This window comes from Larimichthys crocea, chromosome XVI (genome assembly GCF_000972845.2).
Source record: "Larimichthys crocea isolate SSNF chromosome XVI, L_crocea_2.0, whole genome shotgun sequence".
Taxonomy (NCBI): Eukaryota; Metazoa; Chordata; class Actinopteri; family Sciaenidae; genus Larimichthys; species Larimichthys crocea.
This window is the reverse complement of record NC_040026.1, coordinates 22,120,513-22,138,209: the sequence shown is the minus strand read 5'-3', so window position 1 is coordinate 22,138,209 and position 17,697 is coordinate 22,120,513. Positions and strand designations below refer to the sequence as shown.

The 17,697-nt window shown below is 43.6% G+C and overlaps 1 protein-coding gene across 3 annotated transcripts; it reads right to left on the bottom strand.

The window, feature by feature from the left end:
- Positions 1 to 3,513: 3,513 nt before the first annotated feature.
- On the bottom strand, positions 3,514 to 17,357 carry grb7 (growth factor receptor bound protein 7). 3 transcript variants are annotated; one of them, XM_019277741.2, is made up of 15 exons: positions 17,090 to 17,357; positions 14,041 to 14,215; positions 12,891 to 13,008; positions 10,554 to 10,710; positions 10,344 to 10,465; positions 9,402 to 9,476; positions 8,703 to 8,840; positions 8,495 to 8,605; positions 7,454 to 7,552; positions 7,291 to 7,374; positions 7,074 to 7,190; positions 5,957 to 6,014; positions 5,760 to 5,847; positions 4,980 to 5,073; positions 3,514 to 4,884 (listed from the first exon to the last, which is right to left on the bottom strand). In XM_019277741.2, exons 2-15 carry the CDS (start codon positions 14,208 to 14,210, stop codon positions 4,738 to 4,740), a joined length of 1,578 nt encoding a protein of 525 aa, XP_019133286.1. In that variant the 5' UTR covers positions 14,211 to 14,215; positions 17,090 to 17,357; the 3' UTR covers positions 3,514 to 4,737. The 3 variants fall into 3 exon arrangements, with proteins under 3 accessions (XP_019133286.1, XP_027145622.1, XP_027145621.1); XM_027289821.1 differs by having other exon boundaries at positions 14,041 to 14,293; positions 17,090 to 17,192; XM_027289820.1 differs by lacking the exons at positions 10,344 to 10,465; positions 10,554 to 10,710.
- Between the last annotated feature and the right edge of the window lie 340 nt (positions 17,358 to 17,697).

Sequence of the window (17,697 nt, the reverse complement as noted above, 5' to 3'; positions counted from 1 at the left end):
TGGTCTGGTTTCCTTTCCTAAAATGAGGTCCGTGTTCCTTTCCTAAATGATGGTCTGTGTCCTTTCTAAAGATGGTCTGTGTGTCCTTTCCTAAAGGAGGGTCGGTTCCTTTCCAAAGGCTGGTCTGTGTTTTCTTTTCTAAAGGATGGTCCTGTGTTCCTTTCCTAAACGGATGGTCTGTGTGTGTCCTTTCCTAAAGGATGGTCTGCTGTGGCCTTTCCTGTAGCGTGATTCCGACTGCACCCATAGTGCGGCTGATGTGTCTAGTGTTCTAATAATAATTGCAGATAATAAAAAGCCAATATTGTGCAGTTAATAGTTTTTGAAATTGAGTGTTTTTGTTGTTCTAATGGTTTCATTTATTGATCAGTGATTTGATGAACTGATCAGCTGTTGAGTCTATAAATGTTGAAGGATTTCTGTTGTGATGCTTAGTTTAAGTTTTGTGTTTCTTTGATTGTTCATTGTCGTGTACCGGCCACAGAAGGCAGCAGGTTGATCCTCCATTAACTCAGTTAAAGGTGTCCTTTTCATGTGAGAGAGACTTCCCTTCTTGTTCTTGGCAGGGTTTGAATCGTGACCGTGGCTCTCTGAGTTAGCGCTGGTTCATTCTCTCCGAGCTGCTCGCGTCCCTTCAGACTACGTGCAACGTTCATTTGCAAACTAAAAAGGCACACAGGTGAAGTGGAGCACTATGAATAGTCCGAGACCGAGAAAATGTTCGTGTCAGCAGCGAAACTGTTCAGCCTGCCGATAAGTGTGGAGAGTTTCCTTACCATTTCAGCTCAGTTCAATGGCTGGGATATATTCAAGGGCTCTTTGTGACCTTTGACTGTTCACCCAGCTTCCTGACACCTCTCACCGACGCTCTGGTCGTCGGCAAGCGGTAATAATTAGCAGTAATGAACTATTGCAGTAACGGCGCGCCAGTCAGAAGAACAAATGGATCAGTAATAAGTATAGGCGATCAATAATTGGACACTGGTCAGTTCCCTCCGTACAGACTCTTAGCCGACCTGCTCTGGCCCCGTAAAGAGTCCGCGTTTTTACTGATGATGACATGGTGACGTGTGTTGTTTCCATACTAGTACACAGCGGCGAGGCTCTTGAGAAACTTTACAACAGGAAATAATTGATGAATTTCTGCAGGGAAAAGTCCAACTGTCCTTTTATACTGAACTGAACTGTGGTTCAGGGGGTCCCGGTACGGGAATGGTAAACTTTTACAGCGTCAGTCGTCAGGGAGATGATGGTGGACAAGCAGATATGGACATGGAGGTGAAATCCAGTTTCTTTAACGTCTGAACACAGCAATGGTCAGTTTAGTGTATAGATACAGTAATATCTGACAGAGTGTTTCCTTTAAAGAGCTGGAATTTCTCTTTAATAAACGGGAGCCACCTGCCCAGTGTTCGTGTCACTGTGACGAGATCACATTTACCCTGCTGTACGATGCACGTTGCCGTTGTGTGTTGTTTGTTGTATGTTTTGCGGCTGTTCCACCTTTTATCCAGCGAACTGGAGGCATCTGTTGAGTTGATGTTGGGAATTACTGCACTGCACCTCTCAAGTTTCTTTGGACCAGAAATGAAACATCAACAAGGCGAGCGATTACCGCAGTGAGACGCTGCCAAACTTTAATGGGACTGTTGCCATGGATGGGGAGAAAGCAGCACAGAGGCTCACGGAGGAAACGATTGCTTTGTGAATCGTGTGTGTGTGTGTGTGTGGTGTGGGTGGTGTGTGGTGTGTGTGTGGTGTGTGTTTGGTTTTGTGTGTGTGTGTTTTTGCCCTTAGTCCACAGTTAGCCGTTAGCCACAGTTAGCTGTTAGTCACAGTTAGCTGTTAGCCACCGTTAGCCGTTAGCCACCGTTAGCCGTTGGACGCGGTTAGCTCGCGCGCTCATTTTCCCGCTCACTCCTGACGTTGAAAAAACAATAAAAACAAATCTTATTTCTTCAGTTTGGAAACTTTTACCTAATTTTTCTTCTTCTTCTTCTTCTTTTCTCTTCCTCCTTCAGTCGCCATTCTACCGTTAATAAACGCGGTGTTTTGTGTATTTCAAACGGCCATAACCGTTAAAAACGGACATAACCGTTAAAAACGGCCACCGAACTTTGACCTGTCGGGTTAAGAGGGGGGGTGTTTGATTTGTGTCACTTGGCGGGCTCGACGGGCGGTGTTTTTGTCCCCTCTTCAGATTACACATAAAAGAATAAAATATTTAAAATTTTAATTAAAAAAAAATAATTTAACAAGTATGACGAGACATATTTGCATAATTTAGAAACAATTTTCATAAAATGATATTAAACAGGTTACTTTTTGTGTTTTATTTTTTATTAAATCTGGATGTTTGTATGTTCTCCTAACCTAGTCTAACAGATGATTCTAACCAACATTCAGATAATATACTAAATATAATATTTTTGATATATTTCTATGTTTATTTTGTTTTATTTTTACAGATTTAACAGGTCGACATTTTGAGACTTTAGAGCTTACAAATGAGGAATTTATTAAATATAACGTAAAATCTTACAATAAACTGAAATTTGGAGTAGTACAGCAAGATATTGACCTGTTTTATTTCTCTGCATTAGACTTTAAAGCTTCTTTGTCTGTGTCTGACAGATGTTTAATTCTTCTCTTTACTCTTAATTTCATTTATTCCTCTTTAAGAGAAGGAATTAAAAGTAAAATATGACACAAGAAGCAAAATGACGACCTCAAATTTATATTTAAAGTATAATCTGCAGACCCACACTGCTTCAAATCTTCAGTATCTGACTCCTCTGTATAGATAAATAAGAAGTGTTGGATTTCTCCGTCTCCCTCTCTGATTGTGCTGCACATCACCCACCTCTCTCTCTCTCTCTTTATATTCTTAATTCACTCCACCTGACCATCTAGGCCAAAAAATTTGTTGCCATGGTAACCCCTCTTCCACCAGAGAGAAAGGGATGGCCAGCGAGGAGGAAGGGTTACCCGAGCACACTGGTATTTAACCACACACACACACACACACACACTGTAACATGGAGAGCAGGTCAGTGGAGATATCAGCTCTTTAGCCTCTGAAGCCTCGGCGCAGAGCTCCGAGGCAGCAGAGGATCTGTGATCCGTGCAGACTGTCAGGAAAAACCCCTCCAGGCTGCCTTTTATGTTGATCCACCAATGTCAGGACGCAGTCCAGCTTTTTTTTTTTTTTTGGTGGTGGTGGTTTTATAATCATCTAATTTAAATCAGGAGGAGCAGCTCCTACTCTCCTGAGGAAGTCTTCAGATCCTTTAACTGAAGGAGGAGCACCAGCATGGAGCCGACTCTGCTCCAGTTCTTCATTTTTAAACCGTTCTGAGCAGACAAAGATGAGGTTAAGGTCAAAAAAACAAAAACATCAAGATTCATATTTTCAAGTCATTAAACACTGATGAGTTATGAGAGTTGATTACACAGACAAGCATTTTAAATTTAAGAAAAGTTTAATATGAAATTATTTATTCAAAATATAACAATAAAAACAGGTCCATATAAAACAAACGAACCCTGTTAGATTAAAACAAAAATGTGGGACGACGGTAAACTCTGGACTGAATGAATGACGACAAATATTTTGACATTTTTGCTCCGGATCTTCACGATCAAAATGCAGAAAGCAGGAAGTGCAAATATTCAAAAAGGAAACAGCGATAACAAAAAAAGGTCAGAGACTCTTTCCCAATAACCTCTGAGAAAAATGAGCTGGTCGTAAATGACGTTTGGTGTTAATCAGAGGAAAAATAGGAATATTTTGCTCCATCTAAACACAAGCAGATATGAATTTATAATTTCAGCCTTCATCGACGTCTGACCTGCTGTTCAAAAAGACTATCGTCTCTGTTTCACTGAGAATCAACAGGAAACTTTCAGGGAAATTATGAGGAACATGTAAAATAAGGTAACTTTAACCACAGTTTACTCAGCGAATGTTAATGCACCCTCACAAAACACATGTTCATGTTCAGATATTTGGTTGTTTAATGCAATGCCCCTTCACCATCACTTCACTGTGCAAATATAGCGATTAAATATTCGTACTTTGTTCTAATTAACAGGTGAAACTGTCTCTGAAAGGCACGAATGAGAAGTTAAATGTACAAAAGAGTCAAACAGTCAGAAGAGTGAGAGTTTTTCATGCTACATGGTTGCAACCTGGGATGTTTCCATCATTAAAATATCACAATTATCTTCATAGCTACATGTTCACTTCCTGTGAACTCCTCTGCCGAGCTTTGACTCAGAGCGCCATCTGGTGGCCACAGTCCATCGGTTCTTCAGCCACAGTCAAACGTCTCCTCCTCGTCCCTCCTCGTCCCTCCACCTCTCCCCGTGGACCTGAATCAAAGTGCACGTCACGACGCAGAAAGAGCTTAAACGTCTGTCACCACGGGGACGGCAGCTCGTTAATTTGAGTTAAAAAAACGCTCTCTGGATGTCTGGAGCTGCACGTGGAGTCAAAATAATTAAAAATACTAAAGCGAGGAGGAGGAGGAGGAGGAGGAGGAGGAGGAGGACAGCATGCTTCATGTCACTTCCCAGAAGTCCACGTCTTTATCTTATCACATGATCACACACCTTTGCACCGCTCCGTCGTCTCATTGCTCTTTATTGCCTGTGCCTGACAGATACCGACACAATCTGACGGCGCGTTCACACTTTAGACTTTACATCAGGCGACGATCGTGGACCGCAAAGGGTTCACAGTGCTACACAGACGCAGGGGTGTTTGAGGCAGACGGGCAGGATGCCCTTGTTGATTTGGTGAAACTCCACCAGCTGAAGGAGGTCGATGAAGAGCGTCAGACCGTCGTCCATGGTGAAGTACTTCCTGCCGCTGTCTTCGCACTGCGGAGACGAGACGAGAGTCACGGTCAGGACGAACAGTGAAGCTTTATTTCAGTGACAGAGTGAGTTTGTTTGAGAGGATGAGGTGGACTCACGGGGATGACCAGGTAATGTTTGGTCTTCAGCTTGTAGCACAGCGAGAGGACGAAGCACTGCGTGTGCTGCTGGCTCTCACGGATGAGGAACATCCTACGACACACACAGACAAACATTAGAACATTTAAAAATCAACACTTCCTCACACTGATGAAACACAAAATGCCATCAGAGACGTGTCATGACGTGTGACCCTCAAAATAGCGTTTGTAACATGGCATCAGCTCGTGCAGTCAGTGTCACTTCATCCCGTCTTTCCATTGGTCGGTTTGCAGACAGTCCGTAGTCTCTGAAGTGGAACACACTCGAGCTCGATGTCGATATTGGATCATGACACAGTTTACTTCAATGACGATGACAAACTTTGGACAGCCCGGCAGAAAACAGCAGAAAGACGGGCAACAAAGTAACTTTAACTTATGGACAAACATGGTACCGACTTAATTTTTAACTGCTCTGAGCATTCAGTAATGGGGTTAGGATTAGGGGAAACGTGTCGTCTTTCCTGAGGGACTACATTACTCAAAATGCAACTGTGACGCCACCTGACAGTTTGGTCGAACATTCATGTGCGTTATACTAGTAACTTCAAACCCAGCACGGCTGTGAAGTGAAGCCATCACCTGCAGCTCCTCAGCCCGTCTGTGCCGAGTTTTGGATTAGCTGGGAGCTGGTAGAAACCTGGGAGTGACGTCATGGAGACGACGTCCATGTTTTATAAAGTCTGTGGTTCATCATGAGCAAACTCCTCAGACATGAATCCTCCGTCCTGCACTCACCCGTCCACCAGGCCCTGCTTCTCTATCAGCCTCTGCGCTTCCTTTCTGGACACTCCGCCATGAAACCACGGCTGGGACTTGTGGATGGCTGCAGACAAAAACAAGAAGAAGAAGGACTGAGCGAGCACACGGTGTTGATTTGTTCAGAACTGAACGAGTCCTGGATCAGGACCTGGTCTCCTCTCATGTGGACTTACAGGAAGGTCTCGCTCCAGAGTTCAGGTTGGGCAGACTGCACCTCAGGGCCTCCCTCCTCTGTCAGTGAGCAGAAAGGTGAAAATATCAGAGATCTGTGGAGACGCTTCACTTCAGATTCTCCTCAAAGAATCCTTTATTTTTGTAGTCGTGTCACTGTATTAAAATATGATTAAATCTGGACGATAAAACAATATTTAAGAATTATTAAAGAGGTAAAAACGATCCCCTCTGCAGCTCTCAGGTTAAAACTGAAGTTCATCAAACTGTGTTCAAATATTTGACTACTCTGTGCTACAAAATATGTCAGAAATCAACTTACACACCTCATTATATTCATATACTCCATGTTAGTGGTGTTATACTGTCACATCAGTTTCAGATGTAAAAAAACATATAACATGAACGATAAACGAGCCAAATGAACTGAGCCAAAGTAAGTAAGGATCTTAAACTGAGACCCTGCAGGCTGATGAAGAGTCCTGAATCAGGCCCCATGAGGAGGATCAGTATGAACTAATATATCATCCACAGGTGGAAAAATCAGAAAATCAAAAGATGATATTGTAACCGCCCCCAGAGGAACAGTCTCTCATAATCTACACGCAGATGACAAACTCAAAAAGTTGGAAGAAGTGTGTGAACGAAACAGAACCAACGCTGGAAGTACAAGCTACCACCAGGAGGATTCTGGGATGTTGAGTTCATGTCTCTCTCTCTCTCTACTTGGGAAACATTTAAAGCATAACAGGGACAAATAATTACTAAAAACTCTCATGGCAGCGAGCAAAGAGGTTTCTTCATTATGGGCTGCATGACATTTAGTTTACGATGACAGAAGGAAAAGGAAGAATACTGAGCTAAATGGGACACATAGTAAAGTGTGAGCTGTTTATCCCTCGAAAGAATGAACTCTGTTAATACTCAGAGATTTTTTTGACTCATCCCAAACTTCTCGAACTCTTCACCGTTCCTGCAGCTTCTTAAACTTCCACAGCTCTTCACCTTCGTGTTGAAAAAGAGGTCCAGGACTTCTCATCTCCAACATGTGAGCTCAGAGGAGGCCCCGTCTCCCTCTTCATTGCTCATCCTCCCTCCTTCCCTCCCCTCGTTCCTCACCCTCCAAGCTTGTCCCTCCTCCCTCTCTGCGCTTTGGGCCTCCGTCGGGTTCTGGATCACGCGTCCGCCGGCCTTCCCAGAGAAGTCCATGGCCACCAGGCTCGCCTCCGACTTCGACTGCACGCACACACGGTGAGAGAAACAGCACGAATGTGAGGCGACGACACAAAATGTTTACCCAGAATCCTCGATGGTGCATCATGTCTGCAGAGCTCACTTTGCCATCTGACAGTCGGGATCCTTCCAGGCTTCGAGGGGCCGACTTGGATAACTGGTAGTTACACTGAAGCTGCTTCCCGTACTGACCACACACACACAAACATCGATTAAAGGCTGTGAGTTAATAACAGCAAACAACATGTTTATTCCGTTTCATTCACCTTGAACAATCTGAACGCAGACGTCCAACAAGTTCGCGTCTGCTCGCTCTCAGCGCACAAAATCTTCAGGTCCTGAGTGCGAACGGGGTTCCTGGACGGCTGCACAAACACAAACACACAAAACACAACGAGACGGGGTCACAGCAGCTCGTCTTCGAGTCGTAGGTTTAACATCAACTCCAGGAGAACAGTCTGATGCTTCATTAAATCTGCATCGACCGTGTGCAGAGAAAAAAAAACTGCATGAGTAAATCCTGGGACGATGTTTGGGTCCATGCTGAAACCTGAGACACTCTGAGATATACGACCGCTCATGAGAGCCTCCAGAGAGACACAGCTGGACGCCCTGAATGTATCTTCTGAGTATTTCCAGGATATTTGGATATTTTAATCCATGTTCAGGTGATTCAATGATTGGAAAAGTCTGATATGGTGACACATAAACACTAGATTTATAGACTGTACTCAACAAAATTATAAATCAACTTTGACGCTGATCTTACTGACATTTTCAAACAAGATGCACTAAAATACTTTTTTTAGACAATTTCCAGGATATCTGACCATTTAAAATCAATTTGCAGGTGTTTTAATGCCTGGAAAAGTCTCCAGGTTTTCCAGGACGCTTTGGAAATATATGACGACATATAAAAACCAAGAAAAATAAAAAGAAATAAGCAACTTATTCTCCAGTTTTCGTGCATCACTTCTTTTTTTCATCATATTTTTTTTACCTTTGCTCTCGTGGCTGTAAAACGTGATGTGATGTAACAGCATCCAGTGTGATTTACTGTTAGCGCCACATCGTGCATGACATAAGTCTGCTAGTTAAAGGCGTGCGTGATGTTACTGTACGTCAGTCTCTGCAGGCGGGGCAGCTGATCGAGTGTCTGCTGTTGAACAATATTGACTCAATAAGCCACAAGAATGACACGAATGCTCGACGGTTGTGAGGACGTACAACCCCTCAGGACAAACAGCTTGAAATGTTCCCGCCGCACGATGCTCTGTCTGGTTTGAGGACATGTTTTTTCTGCTTACCTTGATACAGAAGGTGAAGTCTGCAGGCGCTCCGTACAGCTTACGGCTGTTCACCACAGCGTACACGTTCAAATCGTCCAGATGAGCCACACAATTAAGGTGTCGGGGCTCCTGGTCCAATAAAAACACAAAGTGTTCAAAGATTCATCAGGTCAGCTTTTAAAGATGAAAATAAACTCATGTTCTTGTGTTCTTGTCACTTTCTGACCTTGGAGGAGCCTTTGGCGGAGTAGTAGAGTCCGGAGCGTCGCAGGAAGAAGTAGACCTTCTTCCAGGCCTTACGGCTCGGCTCTTTCAGGTGCAGGAAGCCCTGAATCTCCGGACACGTCCCAGACTTCAGCAGGTTCTGAAGAGCAGAGGGATTATTATTTCTAAACAACTCTTTCTGTCGTTTACATGAAGTTACAGTGTTGGATGTTGATAATAAACGAGGGTTAAAGTGTCAAATAACGAGGTAAACGTGTTAAAGTAATCTGAGTAGAAAGTTCAGGTTATTTTACTTTACATCAGAGTTTCTCAAACACCTCCACGTCGGCCCTGTTCAGCTGCAGTTCACACAGGAGGAGGTTTATTTTTAATACACAGATTATTTAAGGTTGACTGTTGACATTTGCAGTTTCATGAATGCGTCCAGATGTTATCGGACTGAACGGAGCTTGTTTGACGATGTAAGCTGATGCCGTTCCAGTCATTACATGATTTGGCCTGGATGACTCGAGAGCTAGCTGAGCAGGGACGAGCCCATCGAGCTGCATTCAACCTTTTCATCAGGGCTACACTTTAAGTTATTGTGCCAAATGTCTTTGGACTGTGGGAGGAAGCCGGAGTACACAAGGAGAACCTGCAAACTCCAAACAGAACCCCAAAGACGAGGTTCGATGGAGGCTCCTGATTTCAGGCGGTTTACCTGGATGAGCTCTGACGACGTCATCCCCTTGCTGACGTCGGCGCTGTCGGAGATCATGCACTCCGGGAAGAAGAGCTGCGAGAGGACAGGAAGGAAGGAGAAGGTCGACGTTAGAGAACAGGAAACACTTCAGCACTGACAAGACAAAGAAGCTGCTTCTGTTTGACATCCGGCCAATCAGGATTCAGCTTTGGACCACAGTTATCTTAAAAAAAAAACAAGAACTCACGCTTCTTTGTTCATGTAATAACTTAATTGTTCAGTCAGAGTAAATGATCAGTCGTGCAAAGTCGGCCACGTGTGCACGAAACCGACCGAGGAGGTCGATTTTAAAACGTGCTCAGAGGGAGGCGACGCTGCTGCTGGTGTGCGAGCGTACAAACAGCTGCAGGGCTGAAAGGAAACAGCAGCAATTTGGATAACTGATGTGAACTTCTGTCATTGTTCAAGAGAAAACTGTGAAAAAGTCGCAGAAATTCAGATTTTCCAGCCTAAAATTTAATGATTTGCTGCTTTTTTTTATGTATATTCTGATTTTTGAGACATTTTTACTATCACACTGACTTTTTAATCGTTTGCTGCAGTTCTAAAGGACTTTCTCTGCATGCATCTCTCACCCTGCACACGGTACGTTAAGTGTAGTTCAAATTCACGTTCGTGCCTTCTGGAGGCAGTGTGGCCAAACGTTACGGAGACAGCAGTGGGAGGTTCATCCAAACCAGTTTTCTGCGTGAACTGTCACCTTTGTTTAGCAGCACAGACGACAGAGCAGATCTGGTGTAATGAAATACACCTGAGGCATTGAGTAAGCGTGTCTAATCCAGCACGCAACCTGCCAATCACCTACCAGCGTGACATTAGGCCTTGTCAGCGTCTCACATGATTAATAAAGAGCAGCAGAGTTTGATTTGCATGTTAAGGACGCCCCCGCGGGCTGCGTACCATCGGCTTCCTGAAGAACTCGTACTTGGCGTAGTTTTTGCAGAAAACGAACCTGGTGTCACCTTTGAGGGACCAGGTCGCCTGAACCTCCAGCACGACCTCGTGGTCCTCCAGACATCTCTCTGCGGAGACAAGTGTGTGTGAGATTTAAACGTCTCGTACCCTCACATCCGTCCAGTTAAAGGTTACACAGTCGAAGCAGACTCTTACCGAAGCCCAGGGTGGGGTGGAGCTCAAGCAGAGCCCAGTTCTCCTGATCGCTGCAGTGAGCCGTCTGCACCAACATGTGGCAAACCTCTCTGGCTGTAGCCGCTGGAGAAACCCACACCGACCTGCTATGGCTGTCCTCTCCGTACACCTTGATCAGCTGACGGGAGCATGGAAGGAGTGAGATATAAATCCAGATCACTGAAGCTACAATGTTTCTGTCATGACCTGACGTCTGTTAACCAGTGTCGTGCCAGAACCGCAGCTGGACAAGTGGGCAATGTAAGAAGCAAGAAGCCGCCGGACAAGAGTAAATGTGGGACTGACTTTTAGTGGTTGGTGAGAGCTTGGTGAAACAAAAGGCTGAAAGACAGACGCCGCTGTTGGACTAGTCAGTGATATCAGCTGCTGCTGTGGGTGATCTGTGTCTACGGGACAAACGAGGTTCAATCTCAGGCCGAGTAAGTCAGTAAACAACATACTTACACAATCAGTGTTGGCATTACATCAACACAGGTACAACAGCTCAAGACAAGAAGCCAAAACCTGTCAACTGTGCTGTAACAGCTAATTTTAGATCGACCCCGGGGCAAGTCAGGTGAATTAAAATTACCGTGCTCACGACACAGGTTTCATATCTGCACGTCATGAGTTGTGGAGTAAAGAAAGAAATCTCCACAGAGCACCTCCTCCCGTCCTCCTCCGTGTGTTTTCTGTATCTGATGAGGAACAGATCAGATCGGAGAAGCAGCCATGCGTGTGGACTCTGATGTGTCCCCGTTGCTGCAGAGGTGAACCCGGTTCAGGTTATTCAAGGGTCAGGAAGTTTCTGGCGTGTGTGACACGACGTCTGGATCCAGCAGCTCGTCTCAAACCCAGAAGAAAACAAACCTGCCCGACCAGAAACCTGCAGCCGTCAATCAACAAGTCCCGACTGGTTGGGCGGGTGCCGGCGTCAGTCAGGACAGATAATGGCTAAGTATCAACTGGGGAGGATTATGGGGGAGGCAGATTCCTTCAGTGGAAACTCACAGTTCAATATCCGGTCGAGAGGAGGAGGAAAAATGTTTCTCTTTACTCGGAACACATTTTTGTGGTCGGGATATAAAGATAACAACACGGGACAACAGAGGAGATGAGATACTGAAAAACATTCAAAGGAATATTTCCTTTACAACATGAAGCTGCAGTGGAGAGGTCTAACAACAGTTGTGTTAACATGTGCGGCACATTTTAAAGCTTCTTTCCAACTATTAGGTGAATATTAGGAATTGGTTTCTGAAATCAGCTACAGAGACCAAAACTGTTTTTTGTACCAGGCTGTAAACATGTTTATTTCTGCATTTGAACATGGGGACTTATGGAGACTGACTCACTTCTGGAGCCAGCCTCAAGTGGACGTTAGAGGAACTGCAGTTTATGGTTTCACTTGAGGAGGCGGTGCGATGAAATGATGTCATTTAAAAAAAACGTTCCACATGTAAAACAGGACCTGTGGCGTCTGTAGACATAAAAGTCTCATTCTAACAAACACATAAAGATTCTTGTTTTCAGGTGTTTATACACTAATCAAAACAGAGCTATGAAGATTATATTCTATAAATAGAGCCTCCTGACTGTGACGCACCTTTAAGTTTTTATTTCTACACAAACACAGCCGGTAAAGTGACGTCGAGCTCTTGTTCTCTCTGCTATGCTTCTTTTGTCTTCTGACAGATGAATGAGTCATGCTTTGACAAACACTGAAACCGCCGACACAAAAGCTGCCCAGACGAAGAAGAAATCCAAAAACAAATCGACACACAACGCCCTGTTGGCTTCCACCACAGCAAACCGAACGCCCCGCGGCGAGCGCGACACGGCGACACGCTGCCATGATCACAGACATGTTTATCCTGGCTGTGTTTGGGAGTCAAAATAAGGCAGCGCTGGCATGGCAACGCAGCTCACCTGTCAGTCATAACCAACTTTCACCTTCGCCCAATTAACAAACAAGTCGAGACACATTAAAGGATCCACGTGTTGATGCCACCTGTCGGACCGTTCGGATCAGGCAGGTGTGAGAGGATTAACACTGTAGATGCTGCCACTGTCAATAAATCCAAAGAAAAGACCGAAACCAGTTTCCTGAAACAGCTTCTCATTGTTGGGGACTATTTTCAGCGGTGGATTGATACAGAAACTTTCCAGACTTCAATCATGAGCTCTGTGCATTCTGTTTTAAGTCGTTGGTGAACACTGACACATGTCCACTGCCTCTGATTCATAATCTGGTGAACGTCAAAATGAAACTAAGCTGATGTAGTGAAACTAAAAAGGTGTTGGACTTGTTAAACTCACATGTTTGTCGCTGGACTGTGGTGGAAGTGAACCGATGAGCACCGGAGACTTGGACGGGCTGCACAGCTCTGGAAAGGGGTTCGGTATGGACGAGGAGAACGACTCTGCGGCTTTTGACCTGCAGAAAGTCCAACAAAAGAAAAACAACGAGTTCAGACACAAATGATCTCAGCGTACAAGCAATAAAGGATAAAGTCATATTCCAGATGTTTCCTTATTATTAATACACGGCTGAACATAGTCCCCAACAAATGAATCTTTGAGGAAATCACTGAGATTTTGTTAAATTTAATTTTATATCTTTGATTTGACACAACAATCTAAAATTCCTCCGCTTGACATTTTATGTTTTTGTAAAGTTTACACATTCAGCATTAATTCAGAGTTTCATTTTAAACTCTGTGTTTGGTTTGAAAATGATCCGTCTCTTTAGCTGCTGAGAGTGAATCAAAACAACGAGCTGAAAGGAGCTAAACTGTGACTCCACAGTCCTCTGATCCTGATTATTCATAAAACAATATTGATTATTGCAGGTTTAAAGGTGAAGGACAGAATCAGTTTCACTAGCTGAGAGTGAGCAGACTTTTGGCGGACGGACTGTTTCTATTTATTCCTGTTGTTCGCTTTGGACGTGCTGCAGATAAACGACTAACGAGGTTAGTTATCTACAACCTAAATAAGACGGATAATAACCTTCTCACTGCTGTTGCTTTATTTTATGTCATTTCCAGCGAAGAAACGTCCAAATATCCAAATGTACAATCATGAGAAACCATCTTTAACTCACAGATTTTGTCTAAACGCTGCTCGTGCAGTTAACAGGTTTTATTCTAGAGCATTAATATTGAATTTCTGTTACACTGAGGAAACATTGTTTTATTTGCAGCGGCACGACATTCAAATAAAAAACAGGAGGAAGTGGAAACCACAGGTGTATCGTGCGCCGCTAACAGCAGAACACACACTCCCAGCCCACTCTGCAATCACAGTTTTATGACTTTAAGGCGGGGAACAGAAACCAGCCACTTCTTTACACATCAGATGACTGAGGTCCTGAGTCACTCAGTCAACATCCAGCGGCTCCTCAGGAAGTCAGTCAGTGAGTAACGCCGTCTGTGTGGATGTCACACGTGCTGCTGTTCGGCCGTACCTGTTTGTGCGGATGAGGATGGGCTGGGAGCGGCTTATGGACGGAGAGTCGTCCACCAGAGGAGCCAGGGTCAGGGTGGAGCTCCCCAGCAGCGTCTCAGCTCGTCCGGGCTGCTCCTTCATCTCCGAGCCCTCGAATACTTCTGTCCAGGGACCTGCCACCTCCATCATGTTACCTGAGGGGGGAAGCAGGGACGTCGGGTTGTCAGCCTCTAAGCAGCAGCTCTGTCTCCTCGTGTGGTAACCAGTCAGCTCTGGAGTGAAAGCCACATGCAAACTATCGACCTTTATTTATACAGAGAGCTGAGTGTACTCTGCTGCAGGTACAAGTAGTACTTACAAGATAAACACAAACATGTCGAGTGTTTAAGAAAGTGATGATTAATCACACCACTGACAGGATAAAGTATCACTGGCTTCACATAGTTTACATTGCATGCATTGAAACTTTCTGGATTTTAGTCCAAATGAAGGTCCGGGAAACTAAATATCACAATTTGAACCACATTAGAAACATTTTTCAGATTCAGATTTATGTGTAAAAATGATATTTTAGTTCAATAAAGTTGAATGTATTTGAAATTTATCAGACAAATAATGTGATTCCACTATAAGTCGATAGAAAATCATCGAATTGCAGAATGTTTCTGAACGTCTTTGTTCTGCCACATGGTGCAAAGAGCAGAAACACGTTCAGAGACATGAACACTTAGAGGAAATATGTTTTATATTTAGACCACACACACTACAAGACAACACCTGCTGTGTGTGTGTGTGTGTGTGTGTGTGTGTGTGTGTGTGTGTTTCCATTGTATTCACAGAAGTCTGTTTGGAGTAATGAAAGTGATGTTGTCGTTTCATCATGTTTCTACAGGAGCCCAGAAAGGACAAACTCAACAATTTAGAAACTCCAGAAGAAGTGAGTCAGTCTCCATAAGTCCCCATGTCCAAATGTCCAACTTCACAGCAGAAATAAACATGTTTACAGCCTGGTACAAAAAACAGTTTTGGTCTCTGTAGCTAATTTCCCCGTTCATGACAACTGTACTGAGGGTGAATTTATATACAACTCACCTGTTCACATTATATTAAGGCTTAAAGTTATGCAGGGTTAAGAGCGTGGACGCTTTGATTGACAGGTGGGTGCTGCTACAGGTGACTTGTTTGAGCAGCCAGGCTTCATTCAGCCCACCTCAGGTCGTCTTCACCTGTTTATAGATTGGTCAGGAGCCGTTAGATGAAGATGGAGACGACCTGGAGCTTCTGATTCTGATTTTCCGTATTATCATGAATTTATATTTTTCTTATGAATAAGATATTTATTTCCACCATATGACCCGGCCTTACTTCAGATGCTCTCTAACACAGTTCTCAGTTGTCTTATTATTTCCATGCAGATCATGCAGCATGTGAGGCGAGCTGTGGCAGACAGCTTTGATGAGGTCTGAATATTTCCATTATTCTCCACACACAGCACTGCGGTGCATGGATATCATTACCTTTGACAAAACACAGAAAGCTCTGCATGCAGCAGTTAGTGGTTTCAAACTCTTTCCCCCTTCAGCAGGTGTGTGTCCGATTTAAAGTGTGTGAACAGGTGTAGATGTGTTTAAAGGAGACAGTACAAAAGCAGCCTAATCCAACCGGCAACCCGTTTTCCCACGCGAGAAGAGCCGACGAGACGGCAACAAAAAGACGAACGTTAGACCGCAGCTAACGATTATTGTCAGCGATTCATCTGCTGATTGTGTTTTTGAGTTATTGTCTCATCAAAGACAGAAAATGTCAGAAAAATGCAGCAAAAGTTCAAGTTTCGTTTGTGAAAAACACAAAATAAAGCAGCCAAATGTGTCGTTATGGCTCAATTGATCAATTAATTAATTATCATCTGCTAATGAACTCTTTACTCATGATTAATCGATTGTTTTCAGCACAGCACATGTTAAAGTGCCTGTATGACATACAGCTATCAGCACTTAGACAGGAAAAACTAACCGAGGCTCCAACTAATGATTATTTTTATTTGATTTATTTCGTCAATAAAATGTGAGAAAACTGTGAAAAACAGCTGTGTCATGTATACATATTTAATTATTTCTAATTAAATAAATAAAATAAATAATTATTATTTATAAAAACAACTTGAAGTACTTCTGCAGACACATTATCTACAAGTGTGACGCACAGTTTTTATGTGTGTGGCTTTATTGCCCTCGTGTTGTAATTTTCCTTCTGTGTGAACGCTGCCGTATAAATAAAGTTTATTATTCTTCTTCTTATCAGCACTGATTTCTGGCGGGAATATCGGAAAGCTTCTGTTATGAACTCTCTAAGCTTCAGACGACGTCTTCAGATGTCTCCTTACAACTGAACAACACTTAAAAAACACAAAAATATTCAGTTTAACGTCACGTCACAGTCTGCAGGCTCGTATGAGTGAATATTTGTCACGTTTGCTTGATTAAATTATAAAAATGATGCAAATTGTTATTAATAAATGTTCTGTTGGCTCATTTATTAATAAACCAGTTGTTTGGGCAGCATATCTGCATGACTGGTACCAAAACAAACATCACAGTGCAGCCTGTGTACAGTGTACCTGACATGATATTACAGATACACCTCACTGAGTTCATAACAGACCCTGTTTGTCCTCTGAATAACACCTTTAGTCCACCTTTAGTCCACCTTAAACCCTCAAAGCTTCAGTAAAGAGATGTCAGATCAGTGGCAGTGTGTATATATTATTCTGCGTGTGTATAAACAGTGTTTATGTTTATGTACAGACTAAATGTGGTGATGTTCAGCTCGGCCAGGTGAAGCCAAACCCCAGAGAGAAACTTGATGAAATGTCTCCTCTGTCCTCATTAAAGCTCCTGCAGGTGAGATCCTCTTTAATTAGGTAAACACTGAGGTATTCATTAATTCGGCTAACTTCGGCTGACCTCACCTGTTCACGTGAGCTCTATACCCGCGGTCAGAGAGCAGCCCTGCACCTGTTTGGATTAGCCTGTTAGCATGCCACCACGTACAACATACCACGCACTCACCTGTTGAGCGTCGCGCGGTCGGTCGGCAGGTTTCAGCTGTCAGCCATCGTCTTAATCCCGCGTGTGAGCGTGAACTCTGAGCTGCGTGTTTGACGTGAACGTGTCAAACTAAACTAACAGGATGCGGGAGACACTCCACGAACAACACGGAGAGCGGAGTGGGGCGCGGGGGGCGGGGCCTGGCCGTCAGGTGTGCACTCTAACCCCGCCCACCTCCACCCTGCGGCCCCGAGGCCGTTAGAGCCGTTTGAACAGTGTGTGTGTGTGTGTGTGTGTGTGTGTGTGTGTGTGTGTGTGTGTGTGTGTGTGTGTCCTGTTCATGTACTACTCTTTATTTTAAGTTACTCACAGAGTACAACGTTCATACCTGTCAGGTACTTTTTGGAGGTATAAGTATAAAAACTTTTTACTCAGATCAGCTTCAGGTACTTTACATATTTATATTATAATATAAAATAAATAAATAAATGATAATAAATCATCCTGCCATGGGTGAATTATGAAATAATTAAATCTATGAATGCATCAATAATTATAATACAATCAAATAATTTACATTTAAGGAGTACTTTGATGGTAATACTTTTATTTGTAACTGCACATTTCTA